This window comes from Erpetoichthys calabaricus, chromosome 17 (genome assembly GCF_900747795.2).
Source record: "Erpetoichthys calabaricus chromosome 17, fErpCal1.3, whole genome shotgun sequence".
Taxonomy (NCBI): domain Eukaryota; kingdom Metazoa; phylum Chordata; class Cladistia; order Polypteriformes; family Polypteridae; genus Erpetoichthys; species Erpetoichthys calabaricus.
In genome coordinates this window covers 43,418,973-43,435,425 of record NC_041410.2, presented here as the reverse complement: position 1 = coordinate 43,435,425, position 16,453 = coordinate 43,418,973, and the positions used below count along the sequence as shown (strand labels likewise).

Genomic DNA, 16,453 nt, shown 5'->3' with positions numbered 1-16,453 from the left:
ATATTTCAAGTCTTATTTAATAATCTAAAAAAATATTTTTTTAATCTCCATTACATAGGATTAACATTATTAAAATGAATATACCTCTAAAAGTTCTATATTATGTTAAAAACACTCTTATACTGTATGTTTATAATGACTTTCAGCTTAAGCAGAAATCCTGTGATTCCACATCAATGATATTTTAAAGCTATGATGTTACTATCAATTGTATGCACAGATGACAATCATTACCAAATTTCCTAAACTACACAATTTTCAGCGCATGGAAAAGCTTAGTATTAGACTCTTTATAATTTTTATATTGACAATACATTTAATTTTTATACAACTGTGTCTAAAATATAACCTTTTGTATGCACATTTATTTTACTGCTTACATAGACATGTTGCTGGATAGCTATCCTGTTTTTTCCTAAATATCTTTGCAGTACTGTATCTCCAAACTTTAACACCTGTGGTACTAGATAATCTGAGGCTGCATCGGAAATTGGACTTGGAATTTCAGATAATAAATGAAGTTAGCTAGTAGTAAGCTACATTTCTCATCTATTTGTGGAAAGCATAGTTTAATCCATCTCAGAATTGTACATCTCACCACTTTTTCTTACGTGACATTATTTAAAATATACTTAAGTCAAGACTTCCATTGGCCATACTTAGTCCTTAAGACTGTCTCATGCTCAGACAATCTTGGATTTACTTTAATCCACAACTATCTGGGTCTGGAGCTTCCTTAGGTGATTAATGGAAGGCATCTTAATAGACAACAACACCATGGCATGTTTTATTTAAAATTAGAATTAGTGTGTAGAATACATCAAACTCACTATAAGGAACTGTCCAAAATTTGTTTAGAATTTATCCATCATTTACTAGTATTGCACTTACTGAACCTTTGCTGACCTCTAGTATGGTTGAATTTAATTTCATGCTCTTTAGAAGTGTAACGAGGAAGATATTAAATTTGACGTGAATAAGATGTATTATCGTATGTGTGAATGACTTGTAATTCATTCATTGTAAAGCAATTTTTAGGGCCAACAAATATTACTAAAAAACATAGGTTCATAATTCGCACGATGATCTTCTCCTAAATTTTGCTATGTGTCAATAACTACACTAAGCAAGGCTGTAGAAGTTATAAAGTTTAAAAAGTGGCTCATAAATTTGATCCAAAGAAGCATTCATGCATGGCAAAAATAGACAGATGATGGTAAAATTTGTGCGGGTTTAGTGCCGGTCCAAAGCCCAGGTAAATTGGGAAGGATTGTGTCAAGAAAGGTGTCTGACATAAAACCTGTGCCAAATAAAAGAGGTGAAGGAGAACAAGGGGGAGAAAGCGGGTTCAAAGACAATGGAAGAGGAGGAAGGGAAAGAGTGTGGAGTTCAGTGTAGGAACTTTGAATGTTGGCATTATGTCTGGTAAAGGGAGAGAGCTGGCTAATATGATAGAGTGGAGAAAGGAAGATGTACTGTGTGTACAGGAGATCAAGTGGAAAGGGAGTGAGACCAGAAGCATTGGAGGTGGGCTTAAACTGTTCTACCATGGTGTGGACAGGAAGAGAAACAGAGCAGGGGTGATTGTGAAGGAAGATTATGTTAGGAGTATTTTGGAGGTGAAGGGAATGTCTGACAGAGTGAAGAGCATAAAGTAGGAAATCAAAGAAATAATTTTAATTGTCATCAGCACATATTCTCTGCAAGTGGGATGTGGGATGGAGGAGAAAGAAGATTTCTGGAGTGAGTTAGATGAAATAGTTTAGAGTATACCCAAAGAAGAAAGAGTGGTGATCGGAGCGGACCTTAATGGGCACATTGACAAAGGGCACAGTGGTGATGAGGAAGTGATGGGTATGCATGGTGTTAAGGAGAGAAATGTTGAAGGGCAGATTGTAATTGACTTTGTAAAAATAATGGAAATGATGGTGATGAATACATATTTTAAGAAGAATGAGAAGAAAGATGAACACAGGGTGACGTATAAAAGTGGACTATGTCCTATGTAGGAAATACAACGTGAAAGAGATTAGAAACTGTAAGGTGATGGCAGGGGATAGTGTGGCTAGACAGCATTGAATGGTGGTATGCAGGATGAATTTCTGAGGTGAAAACGAGGAACAGAGTGAGAATGAAACCAATGATCAGGTGGAGAAAGCTGAAAGAGGAGAACTATTGTGTGAAATTCAGAGAAGTAAGACATGCACTGGGTGGTAGTGAATACAGGCTAGATGACTGGAATACCACAGCTGAAGTGGTAAGGTAGAGAGCTAGGAAGGTGCTTGGTGTAACATCTGGACAGAGGAAAAAAGACAAAGAGACTTGGTGATGGAATGAGGAAGTACAGGAAAGCATAAAGAATAAGAGGTTAGCGAAAAAAAATTGGGATAACCAGAGAGATTACGAAAGCTGACAGGTGTATAAAGAGATGCTGCTTAAGGTGAAGAGAGAGGTGGTGAAGGCTAAGGAAAATGCATATGTCGAGCTATATGAGAAGCTGGACACAAAGGAAGGAGAAAAGCACTTGTACCGATTGGCCAGACAGGGAAGAGCAGGGAAGAACATGCTGCAGGTCAGGGTGATACAGGATACAGATGGAAATTTGCTGACAAGTGGGAAGAGTGTGTTGAAAATGTGGAAGGAGTACTTTGAAGAACTTGTAAATATAGAAAATGAGATAGAATGTAGGTTGGACGAAGTGGAGATAGTAAATCACAAAGTACCGGGGATCAGCAAGGCTGAAGCTATGAAGAGGATGAAAAGTGGAAAAGCAGTTGGCCTGGACAATATATCAGTGGAAGCATGGAGATGTTCAAATAAGATGGCAGTAGAGTTTCTAACTAGATTGTTTAAGAAAATCTTGAAAAGCGAGAAGATGCATGAGGAGTGAAGAACTACAGTATATTAGTACCAGTTTTCAAGAATAAGGGAGATGTGCAGAGTTGCAGTAACTACAGCGGTATAAAGTTGATCAGCCACAGCAAAAAGATATGTGAAAGAGTTATGGATGCTCGACTGAGAGGAGAGGTGGCGATCTGTGAGCAGCAATATGGTTTCATGCCAGTAAAGAGTACTACAGATGCAATATTTCCTTTAAGTGTGTTGATGGAGAAGTACAGAGAAGGTTACAGAGAAGGTCAGAAGGAATTGTGTTGTGTGTTTGTGGACTTAGAGAAAGAGCATGACAGGATTCCAAGAGAGGAGTTATGGTACTGTATGAGGAAATCAGGAGTAGCAGGAAAGTATGTGAGCATGACACAGGATATGTATGACAGTGTGGCTGCGGTGAGGTTTGCAGTAGGAATGACAGCCTGGTTCAAGGTGAGAGTAGGATTACATCAAGGATTGCCTCTGAGCTCTTTACTGTTTGCAATAATGATGGATAGGATGACAGATGAGGTCAGACAGGAGTCTTCATGGCCTATGATGTTCGCAGATGATATTGTGATCTGTAGTGAGAGTAGACAGCAGGTTGAGACAAACCTGGAGAGGTGGAGGTACACACTGGAGAGAAGGGGAATGAAAGTCAGGAGGAGTTAAACGGAGTACATGTGTGTGAATGAGAGGAAAGGTGCGACCATCTATGTTGTATGGTTTGGAGATGGTGGCACTGACGAAAAGACAGGAGGCAGAGCTGGAAGTAGCGGAGTTGAAGATGCTACGATTTTCACTTAGAGTAACAAGGGTAGACAGGATTAGGAGTGAATATATTAGAGGGGCAACACAAGTATGACAATTTGGTGAAAATTGAGAGAGGCTAGATTGAGGTGGTTTGGGCACTTGCAGAGGAAAGATAAAGGGTACATCAGAAAAAGAATATTGATGATGGAACTGCTAGGCAAAAGGAAAAGAGGAAGGCCAAAGAGGTTTATGAATGTGGTGAATGAGGACATAAAGGCAGTCAATGTGGCAGAAAATGATGTAAAAGACAGGGATAGATGAAGACAGACATTCCGCTGTTGCAATCCCTAAATGGAAGCAGCTGAAAGAAGAAGAAGAACACTTGGTTAGCATCTGAGGAGGGGAATGCAGATGGTTCATCTATCCATACATTTTTAAACTTAATAAATCCAATTCAGGGTTAGATCGGACAGGAACATATCACGGCAGAATTAAACACAAGAAAGGGACCAAACCTCTATGGGGCAACAGTAAATGGTAACGAATATTGAATATTAATTTGGGTGTATTTTTGTTAAATGGTAAAAATTTAGGGTGCCATAATAATGTTGTAAATGATAACCAGAAGTACAAACAGAAACAGTAACTAATTATAAAATACTAGAATAAAATTAAATTGTAGTTGTGTGTAGCTGAACTTTAGATAAGACAGTTAAGTTTGAAAAAAAAGTAAATAAAGGCTACTTCAAATGATAGATAATGCACATCAAAATGAATATTTTTGTTTTAAAGCAAACCATTAGTATCTTCTTCCAATGCATGTAGTAATGTCAGTAATCAATTCTATAATAATATCGAAGAAGTAAATCTATAAAGGAATATTGTAAATGGCAATAGATATAACCTTGTATATATTGCTAAAATTTAATAAATACAGTATCACAGAAATTGCAATTCACAGAGATAATTATGGACCTTTTTAGCTCCATTTGTTGAAGTAGCAAAAAAAAATGTCTGAGCCTAATATTTTGTAATTATAAAGAATAAATACTAATATTACTGAGCCAATTATCTCCAGTGGTCGTAACATAAGAAAATTGTCTGTGTTATATCAGAGTGATTGCATAAAATTACTAAATTTCACAATGGCAACTTTCACCTAGGTGTGATAAAGTCTTAAACAAATAAACTATGACAAACCTCTAGGTGAGAAGATGGTTTTGAGAAATGGGAGTGGATTAAAAATACACACCATTTAATATAGGAGTATGTCAGACAAAAATTACATGTGATAGGATAATTAACCAATCCCTGGATTCAATAAGAAAGGAACCAAGAAAGAAATTACAAGAAAATGGTAGCCAATGAATAAGCAGTACAGGTAAAAGCAAAGTTTAAAATGCCAAAAGACAGTAAGAGAAAACAATTCCTGAAAATAATAAAATGAATCCATAGATGTTCAATCAGTATTTATCTGTAAGTGAATGCTCAATATGGTCAGTAACATGCCATAATATGTAGAAAATCCTAAGGGCTCTACCAAGGAAACTGAAAGAAAAATAAATCAAGCCAGCTGTATTTATTAAAAAGAGTGATCAATATAATTCTAAATTGTCCCTAGTGTGTGCTTGGTGTGTGTGTGTGTGTGTGTGCGCCCTGTTGTGGGCTAGTGCCCTGCCCGGGGTTTGTTTTCTGCCTTGCACATTGGGACTGGCTCCAGCAGACCCCCGTGACTCTATAGTTAGGATATAGCGGGTTGGATAATGGATGGATGGATAATATAATATAATATAATATAATATAATATAATATAATATAATATAATATAATATAATATAATATAATCTCAAATCCACGTAGGGGGTCTGGAATAGTGAGCAGTATAATCAGCCCTTGATGTGGCACCACTCAATGGGGTGGCTCACACACACATATTCACACTCACATTCACACTTACAGTCAGTCTAACACTGATGAGCTTAGTGATGTGTGAGGAAAACCAAGTGCCTGGAGGAAAGCCCATGCAGACATGTGGAGAAAGTGAAAACTCCACACAGATTACTACTGAGCGTGGAATTCAAACCCCAGGTGCTAGATTCAGCACTAAGCACTGTGCCACCATACCAATAATACAATATAATATAATATAATATAATATAATATAATATAATATAATATAATATAATATAATATAATATAATATAATATAATATAATACCCAAAAACGTAATATGGGTTTTCAAAGTCCTTTTGTATAAAAAAGGCCTACCATGCTAATTAAGTGCAGTTTTCTTAATGAGCATCAAAGGAAAAGACCCAGTAAAGGTATATCTGAAAAACGTCAATATAAGCGTAGATAAAGAATGTTGTTTGTAAAGTGTTCATGCCATACAGTGCACAGAAAAAGGTGGAACTAGCTAAAATACACAAAGCATTAGACTATTTAGCAAGACATTTTTCTAATTTACTAGCACTCAGAGTGGGCATTAACAAAAGTCATTACTGGGGTTGCCTCTTTCTCTAACTTATATTAATAACATAACACAATATTCTCATACCTGCATAAGTCAATTCAGGGACACATTGAGCCTATCTTGGGCAGCAATGTTTACAAGTCAGGGACTAAAGTAGAGCATATGAAAACCATTTCAGCCAGTGTTCTGAAAGAAGATAAATAATATTGTTCTTTACAGAGTTTCCCGGCAGTCTTACAATTCGCAGGTTCCCATGACCTGTCAGTTTAAACTTAAGAGTAGCAGTCTTTCTGTACAATGCTCTGATTTCTCCACTGTTTTAAGAGGCGGTGTTGTGCAGACAGTGTATCTCTGGTTTGGTTTGGGATTGATCTGACTCAATCATGGGAATTTAAAATGAGCCTAGCTTGCATAGAAGTATTCACTGCTCGTATGCTCCAAAAGAAGATCTTTGATCATCACCTAATATGCAGAACTTAACTTGCTGGTGTCTACTGGAGGTTATGGTGAATTTGTTGACGAGTCAAAGGCTTCAGAATGATTTCTGTGTGCTAAATGGGACATTTTAATTAAAGAAGTAGTTTTCATTGAGACAAAAAAACAAGATTTATCTGTACACTAAAATAGGGGTTAACAGGTTTTGAAATTTTAACTGCTCAACCGTTAAGAAGAAAAAGACAGTTATTGTTGCTCACTGTCTGTCTTGTACATTTTTATCAATGTATATGTAATACCTACTTAAACAATAACTACTGGGAGGTGGTTGGCAAACTAAGACTTAAATCATGAAATATACTTTTTGAACCTGACAAATTTGTTCCATTCATTCTGTCCAGATGTCAGACTAGATTATTACTGTCATATAATCGCCTAGTGGTTTATTTTCCCATAAATACTTGGAACAGTTTCTTGTCCATTGTTGTTTATATGGGAAAGACTGGTCAATTACAATTCTCTTCACTTTGTCTTGTTTCATATTCCTTATAGGAGCCTGGTCAGAAAGGCCACTCTTTTCACCGCCTTTGGCTCCTTTATGGGCTGGACCTTTACTCCTGAACATCCAGATGCACTTTAGGTCCCTTCCTTGATGGGAAAAGGGGACTAGGCGTGAAGAAACTCAACCGTTCTTAACTGTGTTTTGGTGGTTTCCCTTCTCATACCACTGTGTTTTATATAAAGAGGTGGAGGAAAGTGTGGCGCCATACATAGGGATTTTAAAAATAGAAAATAATTATTTATTAAATAAGTATACTTCTTAAACTTTCTAACAGTAATCATGTTATCATGGCATCCTGTGGATCTAAATGCAAAGAAGGAATTCAAGAAGCAAATGTTTCCTCTAATATTAAAATAAAGGCATCAGAAAAGGTGATGCTTATTTTCTTCATGGAAAACATGGTTTTTGAGAAATTATTCCCCCTTTGTCCACACTTTGTTGACTATTACATTTTTTCTTAAATTACTCCAAGTAACAGTGTTCACAGTTCCTGCCATATTCATTTAGATTTCACTATTCATGTTTATCATATGAAACATAAACCAAAAGACTTTTTGTATTTGTTTCTTATTGAGAAACTATTGTCTTTCTTATGTTTTCTCTTCAACAATTAAGCCATATATTTTTTTAAATTAATATCCCATTTCCATAAAAGCACTGCTATAAAAGGTATACCTGTCCTCTGATAATAATCTCATCCATTTATGTATTTGTCTATTTCTGTCTAGATAAAAATATGACCACTTTGCTGTTGCTAATTGTGTATCTCCGCTTTGTGGCCGCAGAAATATCCATTGAACTCTCTGGTAAGTCTTATTAACATTTCAGTCTAATTTATGTTATATTCCCTTTTCATATCAATCTAATTACACAGGTTTGAAATTTAAAGCCTATTACTGTATGTCTGGTGTACATTACGCATGTTTTGGTGTTTATCTAATGTGATTTACATTGGATATCTTTAAAATTGTCATCCACTCTTCTTGCCATTATCTTTTTTATAGTTTCTGGCAGTGAGCTTTCAGTTAACATTCCTGATCCTCCAGTTCTTCAACCTCTGCTGGGTGGTACTCTAGTCATACCTTGTTACTTTAAGGACAGTACCACTCATGATCCTGGTACAACCACCACTTCCCCTCTCTCACCTTGGATCAAGTGGAGCTGGATTTCAGAAGACAGTGAGAAAGTTATTCTGGTAGCCACCGAAGGACAAGTGCGAGTCACTGCCGATTACCTGGACAGAGTTACCCTAGCCAATTACCCTGGCAAGCCAATAGATGCTACACTTAAGATCAGTGAGCTGCGCTCCAGTGACTCTGGGATTTATCGCTGTGAAGTAATGAAGGGTATTGAGGACAGCCAGGACACTGTGACAGTAGAGGTCAAAGGTAAGCATGTGTGTTCTAGAAAAGTCAAAACATAAAATAAAGACTAAATAAAAGATATAATTAATGATACAAAAGTTGTACAGATCATGTTAATGGAAAAATAGCTCCACTTAATATGAATTGTTTGCAGTTAACTAATATGATAGCCAATTAATAATATTTTGAACTTACAAAATATTTCATATTTGTAAAACAATCTAGTTGAATAACTTTATTTAACTTAACCACTACACAAAACAAATATCAATGAAAATGTTTGGAACACTAGAGGGTGCTGCATTTATAATCATTTAAAGCTCAAAATGAAACTCAGTCATTTCATTTCCAGCATAAAAATAGAGGATCCATTCCTATAGGGACATCTCCTAAAGCAGTGCTTCTCAAACTGTGGGGCGGGGCCCCCTAGGGGGGCGCGAAGTAACAAAAAGGGGGGCGCGAAGATGTGAAAAAAAGAAAACAAGAAACGAAAATATGAAAACGCCCTGCCGTTTGTTTCCTGCCTTGTGCCCTGTGTTGGCTGGAGTTGGCTCCAGCAGACCCGCATGACCCTGTAGTTAGGATATAGCGGGTTGGATAATGGATGGATTTATGGAAAATAGGAAAAATACATCTATTGAAACCAAAACAAATTATCTTAAACTACATTCTGATACTAGAAAAATAAATACAGAGTTAGATAAATGTCGATAAAAGTTAAATAGGTATAATAAAATATGCATCTATGATATATCATTAATTTAAAAAGAACAAATTGGTATTAGTGGGCTCTTTTCAAAAAAATGTTAGGGGGGCACGATTAAAACTGTTATGAAAACTCGGGTCGCAAATACTTAAAGGTTGAGAAACGCTGTCCTAAAGTATTCTCCACCTGGAAAAAATAAATATATAATAATAGATTTGATCAATTGTTCTTTTCACTTCCTCACTTCCTTATCCAGTTCAGGTTTTGGATCTCTTTCCTGACAGCCAGATGAGAGCCAGCCCTGGATCAACCCTGGAGCAGTGGCCAGTCCATTTCAATGCGCAATCACACACACAACCACATTCACTTAGACATTTTAGAGTAACCAATTAACCTAATATGTATTTTGGGAAAGAGTAAAAAAAATGACACAGATGCAAAGAGAACATACAAAATCCACATATGGAATGTGGATGGGAACCCAGGACTTTGGAAACTGTGAGGAAGCAGTGCTGCTCACACCCTTAAAATACAACCCCAAAGTATGGTTATATTTAAATCTGAATTAAATCAATAAATTCAATATGAAGAAAGAATTTAAATTACAAAATCCTCAAAAGGCAAGAAACCTGTTCAAGACTGTAGAAGTAGATTACCCTCATATTTGAATCTTTTAACAGCACCAGAAAGCATGATCCCTTGCATCTCCTGTTCTTCTTGTTTATTTCTCTCTCAGTAGCAGCATTCACAATGGAAAATTTGATGTGATGATCCATTTTAATGTGATGTATGAATAAAGCTTAAGTAAATGATGTACCTAGGGAAACTCCATGCAACAATTAAACAAGCAAAACCAACATATAATTCTATATAATTACTAGGTACACTTATGCATAAATAAAATTGTAAAACCGTAGTTTCAAGTAGATACATCATCCTAACAGCCACAGGTTAGATGCATAATCGATCAAACATGTGAAGCCAATATAAGGGTTTTAGATGATGACATAAAATTCTAAGATAATTTTGGCAATTTTGCAGGTTTTTGCTTATTTCCTATGGTTAGTTATTTGAAAGGTGTCTGTTAAGATAACACATTCTAAAAAAATAAAGCAGTGTTTCTGCATTCATCTTTTGCTGATGAAACTGATGAGGTTAGTATCAGACAAGGCCACGCACTGTCCAATCACACCCACTGTTTTCCAGCAACAAAGATAATGTACTCCGGTGAGTTACTGAGATCACAGAAGTCTCTACTTGAGGAGATTGAACTTTGTACAACATATGAGACAGTAAACATAGCTTGGCCTGAATCTTTAAATACTTGTTGCTTAGCATTTGGTTCTGTTACTTTTTTTCTTTACAATGCACAGTATTGTTTATGTCACTAATTTTCTTTGATGTTTATAAGATATGAATTTCTCAGCCCTCAGTGGCTACTCTAAGCAGTGAAACTTCTTGGTCCTGAAGTCTCTTTGTCTCATATTTGCGATACATGTTTAGAAAGTCCTGAACTGCTTGTACTTATCAGTTCAAAATATGGAGTAAACATTCTACAGTATCTACCCAGGACATTCACCCTTCCTGTCTCCTAAGAATGTTTAGGGACAATCCGAAACCACTCTTTGGACTTCAATGTCTATCCAGTAATTCTGAATATCCTACAATATGCAACATCTAAGGCCTAAGTCATACACATTTTACTGGGCACCATTTAACGGCATAATCAAATGTATTTCATTGTACAAAATGAGATAACAAAATGTTTACTTATTTCTATTTCTTATTTCTATTTCTAGTTAATGTTTTCTTTCAGTTTGCCATTGCCTAACTCTATAGTAATTCTTTTTTAAAGGGATTGTTTTTCACTACCGAGCTATCTCAAGCCGATACACCCTTGACTTTGAGAATGCCAAGAAGGCATGCATTCAGAACAGTGCCATCATTGCTACAGCAGAGCAGCTGCAGGCAGCTTATGATGATGGCTTTCATCAGTGTGATGCTGGCTGGCTAGCAGACCAAACTGTGAGGTGAGCATTCTTAATTTTCACTGAACTTTTCTTTTTCCATGAGAATCTTTAATTCTTACTTGAAGCTCTTGGTTACTTAAATGTACAAAATTATCATTCCTAGTTAGGGTGATTTTTGATAATGTTTACTTTTATTAAAAAATTAAATGCTTGTGATCACCCCAAAATGATATTTTTATATGTTACTTCCCCATGTAGTTTGTAGTGATGGTTGAGAAAAATTTTTATCTTATGTTTTCCTGCAGAATGGGGATAATGATTTTTATTTCTGATAGGTTGTTTTCTAATGATTCTTATAGAATAGGAGTCTATGTTGACCAACACTGTACAACAGCAAATAATATCAAATACGTACATGAAAACATGAGACATGCTAATGTTACCCTTGTGAGTAGACAAGAATGTGTGGAGAATTTAGTGGTCTGAGGTGTAAGAGTTAATTAAATGATGAATTTTGTTTTTGTTTTGCTTTTTGTGTCTAGGAAAATTCACTTGTACTCTCTTGTTCTTTTTCTTGTTGAAATTACCGTCAGTGAGACAGAGCAGTAAGCAGTAGCAGACATCGGCAATAGCGGAAACTAGCCAGTCTGAAAGTAAATAACTGGTGTTGTAGCGTCAAATACTTTAAAGTCACAGTGATACCTTACTGTAAAAAGGTCAAGACATATAAAGAATAATAGGGCAGAGTACCATTACGACTTGTACACTTAATCGTTAATGCTAGTAGAAAGTGAGGGCACAAGTGTTCTTAAGTAAGAAAACATTCATTTTAGGTACAGGTAGGTGGCTGAGACAGGCTCCACAGTACGTAGACAGGCATTTAGTGTGGAAATGCTAATCAGACATAAGCAGCTATAGAAACAAACAAGAGAATAATGAAATAACTACCTGCAGATGTTCAGTAAGTGAGTTTTCTTAGTAAGTAGGATAAAGTGTGTAAAAAGTTTATTGGATTAAACAGCAGTCTGGAAAGTAGAGTAATTAAGAGGGCGACAGTGCAAGGATTCACTAATACGAAGGAATACAGACAATGTGAGTGGTAAGCTTTTAAGTAAGAAATAAAATGGATGAAAAGTTAGGAGAACAGACAGAGAAAAGTCAACATAATCTCAAAGAAAGACAAACAGCAGGCAGTCGATGGGGGAATATTATAGGAGCTTAAGTAGCCAGAAGGAGTAAAATAACTGTAGCAGTTCTTTGATCAATTTTTTAGCTTTTTTGTTTTACTATTTAAGTTAAATCATTTAATTTTAATAAAAAATTGTGCTGTTTTATAATCCAAAGTCCGTTTTTAACAATGAGACCGGTGTACTGCAAGTCCTGTTGGAGGTTGGTCTTTTTGGAGTTATAGCTTAGAGGAACCAGTCCCCCTTAAAGGCCACATCTGTCAGAGATGCTGATCCAGCACCTGAAGCTCATGGTCATGGAGGTTTCTCATGGAGGTTTGCTACAGAGACAGCACATCCCACTTGGTGTGTTGCCTTCCAGGTGCACAGGTGGGAGACCTCCAGTTGTCATTGTCTATGTTGGAAAAAATGACATACATAAGGGTAGTCTGTTACTTCTGCAGTCCAAATTTAAAGAGTTACAGTAAGTGCTAGCCTGAGGAGCAGAACTGAAAAGGTAGTCTTCCCCGAAGCTATGCCTGTGCCGTGTGCAAAGTACAGGTAAGACTGTGGAGATTAGAAGGCTTAATGCTGGGCTCAGATCTTGGTGTAAGGTAGAAGGGTATAGATTTATGACATTTGGGATTCCTTTTGGAATAGATGGGATCTGTTCCGCTGCAATGGGTTACATCTAAACTGGAGGGGCACTAATATGTTGGGTAGGAGTACAAGTAGGTTAGTCAAGGATTGTTTAAACTAGGGAATGGAGGGGCAGGGAGCTTAAGACAGGTGGGGTTTAGAACTGTACATGAAGGAGCAAACAATTGTGTAAAAATAAATATGCATAGTAACATAAATTCTAACTAAATATTTAAGTGCAATGGTAAAATGTGTAACACATAAAAAATAGCTTTCCTTAATCCTTGTAGTATCAAAAATAAAACAAGTGAGATAGAGTTGTATGTAGCTAAGCATAATTCTGATATTATAGCAATAACAGAGACTTGGCTAAATAACAAAGATGGGGATGAATATAACATAGAGAGATACACATTTTTAAGAAGAATAGACAGAACAGAAAAGGAGGTGGGACTGCTGTTTTTGTCAAACAGAATTTAAATGCAAGTCCTGTACAGTTGGACGATGAGCCCCATCTTAATGAGGACAAGGGGTTTCGCTTGGAAAACATTAGGGAAAGAGGTCTTATTTTATGAGTTTGTTGCCAAATGCAGACAGTAATTTCCATACACATCTTAATAATATTAAAAGGGCACGTTTACAGGGAGATACAATAGACGTTAAGGATTTTAACTACCTAAATATTAACTAGGCTAACCTTGCAAATAGTGAAGCACATGAGTTTTTAGAAGTAATCCATGACTGTTATTTAACACAATATGTTAAAGCACTAACATGGGTTTTTTTTTGTAATAATCAGAATAGATTTGAGCATGTAGAGGTGATTGGGCCACTAGGGTCAAGTGACCATACCATTTTAAAATTTTCAGTGTTTTGTATGAGTGAGGATGCAAAGACAAGGTTTATCTTTGGTTGGGCAAATTTTAAGCAGATGCGACAAAGTCTAAGGGGGATGGACTGGGATAACCTTTTAAGTGTAGAGGCAATCAAGAAGTGAAACAGGTTTAAAAATGTTTTACACATAATGCTGGACAGGCACATACCTAAATTTGGAATTTATACGAAATTAAAAAAAATTCCACAGTGGGTTAATAATGAGTTGAAAAAGAAGCTGCAAAGGAAAAAACAGCTGCAAAAGGCATGTAAAGCTAATAACTGGAATGTGAATTGAAGAATGTATGAGAGTATGAGGGCAACCATTAAGAAGAATATTAGGGAAGCTAAAAGGCAGTTAGAGAGGAATATAGCAGATAAGGTGAAAGATGACCCAAAGAGATTCCATCAGTATTTTAGTAGTAAAAGAAAAGTCAAAGACAAAGTGAAGTGCATCAGGAATAGTAAAGGGGAATTACAAGTTACAGACAGTGAAGTAGCAGGTGCTGTAAACTATGCTTTGGAAATTTTAGAGGGAAATACTGCTTAGATTAAACTGACTAGGACCTGATAATATTTACCCTTGAGTTATAAAGGAGGTTAGCAAGTACATATATAAACCCTTGGGCGTATTTTTAGGAAGTCACTGCACACTGGGGAATTTGCAAGGACTGGAAAATGGCAAATATGATCCCATTATATAAAAACAGTGAACAGGCAGGTCCAAGCAACTATAGGTCAGTAAGCATAATGTGCATCCCAGGTAAAATAATGGAAAGAATTATTAAGGAATAGATTGAAACCTTTTAAGTTTAAGCAAAAGGAGATTAAGAGGTGATATAATTGAAGTGTTTAAAATTATGAAAGGAATTTGTACAGTGGATCAAGACTTTAAAATGAGTTCAGCATGAACACAGGGACACAGTTGGAAACTTATTAAGTGTAAATTTCACAAAAACATTAGGAAGTTTTTTCTTTACACAGAGAACCACAGACATGTGGAATAAGGTACCAAGTAGTGTGGTAGACAGTAAGACTTTAAGGACCTTCAAAACTAGACTAGGTTATTTTGGAAGAATTAAGTGAAGTGGACTGCTGAGCTTTGTTGGGCTGAATGGATTCTTCTCATTTAGATTGTTCTAATGTTCTAATATCATGTCATCCAGTCAAATGTTCACAGTGTCCCAGACATGTGTATTGTAATGAAATATTGTTAAATAAACCAGAATTTGAATTGTAGACTTCTGTCTCGTTGTTACATTTATAGTCATATGTACAATTGGAGTACTGCATGTCTGATTTTCACAAATATTAGAAGTTTTCTATTCTGATGTTTTCACTGGCTTTTCTTTAACTGTGAATCTCTTGTTGTACTCGTCTCTCTGTGTAATGTTGTTAATATTGAGTGAAGTATAATGTTAGCCAATGAATAAGCTATTTCTGGGCTAGACTCATGACCAGAGAATGTGGTGGGCAGGTCTTCAATTCAAATACTTGGTCACATTTGAGTACATTCCATTTTTATTAACAAAAAAATTTTCTGGAAGTAGTTTATTTATTTTTAATTATTTTACTAAAATATGTATGTTTGAGATATGGGCATATGATTGTTTGACTTGACATGTGGGTTATGTCACACAAGTAAAGCGAGATATATTCATAGATGTTTTTATATTGCTTGTTGTTTCCAGTGTTGGTCACAATGAATGCCTATTCTTTTGGAAACTTTGTTGTCACAGTTGTGGTTTAAACCATGACATTAAAAAGTTTTCTTAACCCTCACTACAAACTACATAGGATAAGTAAAATATACAGAATACAATTATTTTTGGGTAGAGTAATCTTTTAACATATATAGAATTCAGCTCTAATTTTTACTGTAATTCTGACAGGTACCCAATTCATAGTCCTCGGGAAGGCTGCTATGGTGACAAGGATGAATTCCCTGGTGTGCGTACTTACGGAATCCGTGAAGTTGATGAGACATATGATGTTTACTGTTTTGCAGAAGAGATGACAGGTATAAATATACATTGAAATGTTCTGTCAACTTTCTGAAACATTTTTTATGGGTAATGAAGAATAAGGTTCAAGATATTTTCTATTTATCCCATTATACTTTCTTTGTTCCATATAGCATGATATACTACTTGATATGTTAGCTTTGTAGTTTGCTTCCCCGGATCTCTCTGATTTAGCTAAAATGTACTGATCACGAAAGTACTTTACCTTGGCATTTAATGAATAATACTACACAGTTTATCATTATTGTGTTACATGAAAATACACTACAGTAGTTAAATGTTAGTTTGTCAAAGGTGATAATAAAGATAAATCAAAGGCTGAAAATACCTTAAGCATATTATAATTACTTTAAGAATATCTGGTACAGAATTCATTATCTAAGGAACAGGATTAAAGGCCAGGATAGTATTTTTAGACACCTGTAACACATAAGGACCAGTTTCATCTGAAAAGTGAATGGAGCAGCCCAATGTTTCATTACAGCTATAATAAGACAACCAGAAGTGTGGGAATTTTAATCCATAAAACAATCCCCATTGTAGCAACAAATATATTATCTAATCCTGAAGATTACTACTTCTTGGTGGTGGGGAACATATTACATTCTAAAGTAATTCT

General features: G+C 35.8%; 2 protein-coding genes across 2 annotated transcripts in view; one reads left to right on the top strand and one right to left on the bottom strand.

Annotated features, from left to right (window-relative positions):
• The window catches only part of LOC114667240 (EGF-like repeat and discoidin I-like domain-containing protein 3), a 742,682-nt gene that overhangs the window by 345,080 nt on the left and 381,149 nt on the right, over positions 1 to 16,453 (bottom strand). The window lies entirely within an intron of this gene.
• Positions 1 to 16,453, top strand: part of LOC114667233 (aggrecan core protein-like) — a 208,133-nt gene that overhangs the window by 46,982 nt on the left and 144,698 nt on the right. Inside the window, 4 exon segments of the mRNA XM_028822446.2 lie at positions 7,821 to 7,898; positions 8,097 to 8,480; positions 11,018 to 11,192; positions 15,703 to 15,830. Coding sequence (XP_028678279.2) covers positions 7,829 to 7,898; positions 8,097 to 8,480; positions 11,018 to 11,192; positions 15,703 to 15,830 — 757 coding nt within the window. The 5' untranslated portion in view covers positions 7,821 to 7,828.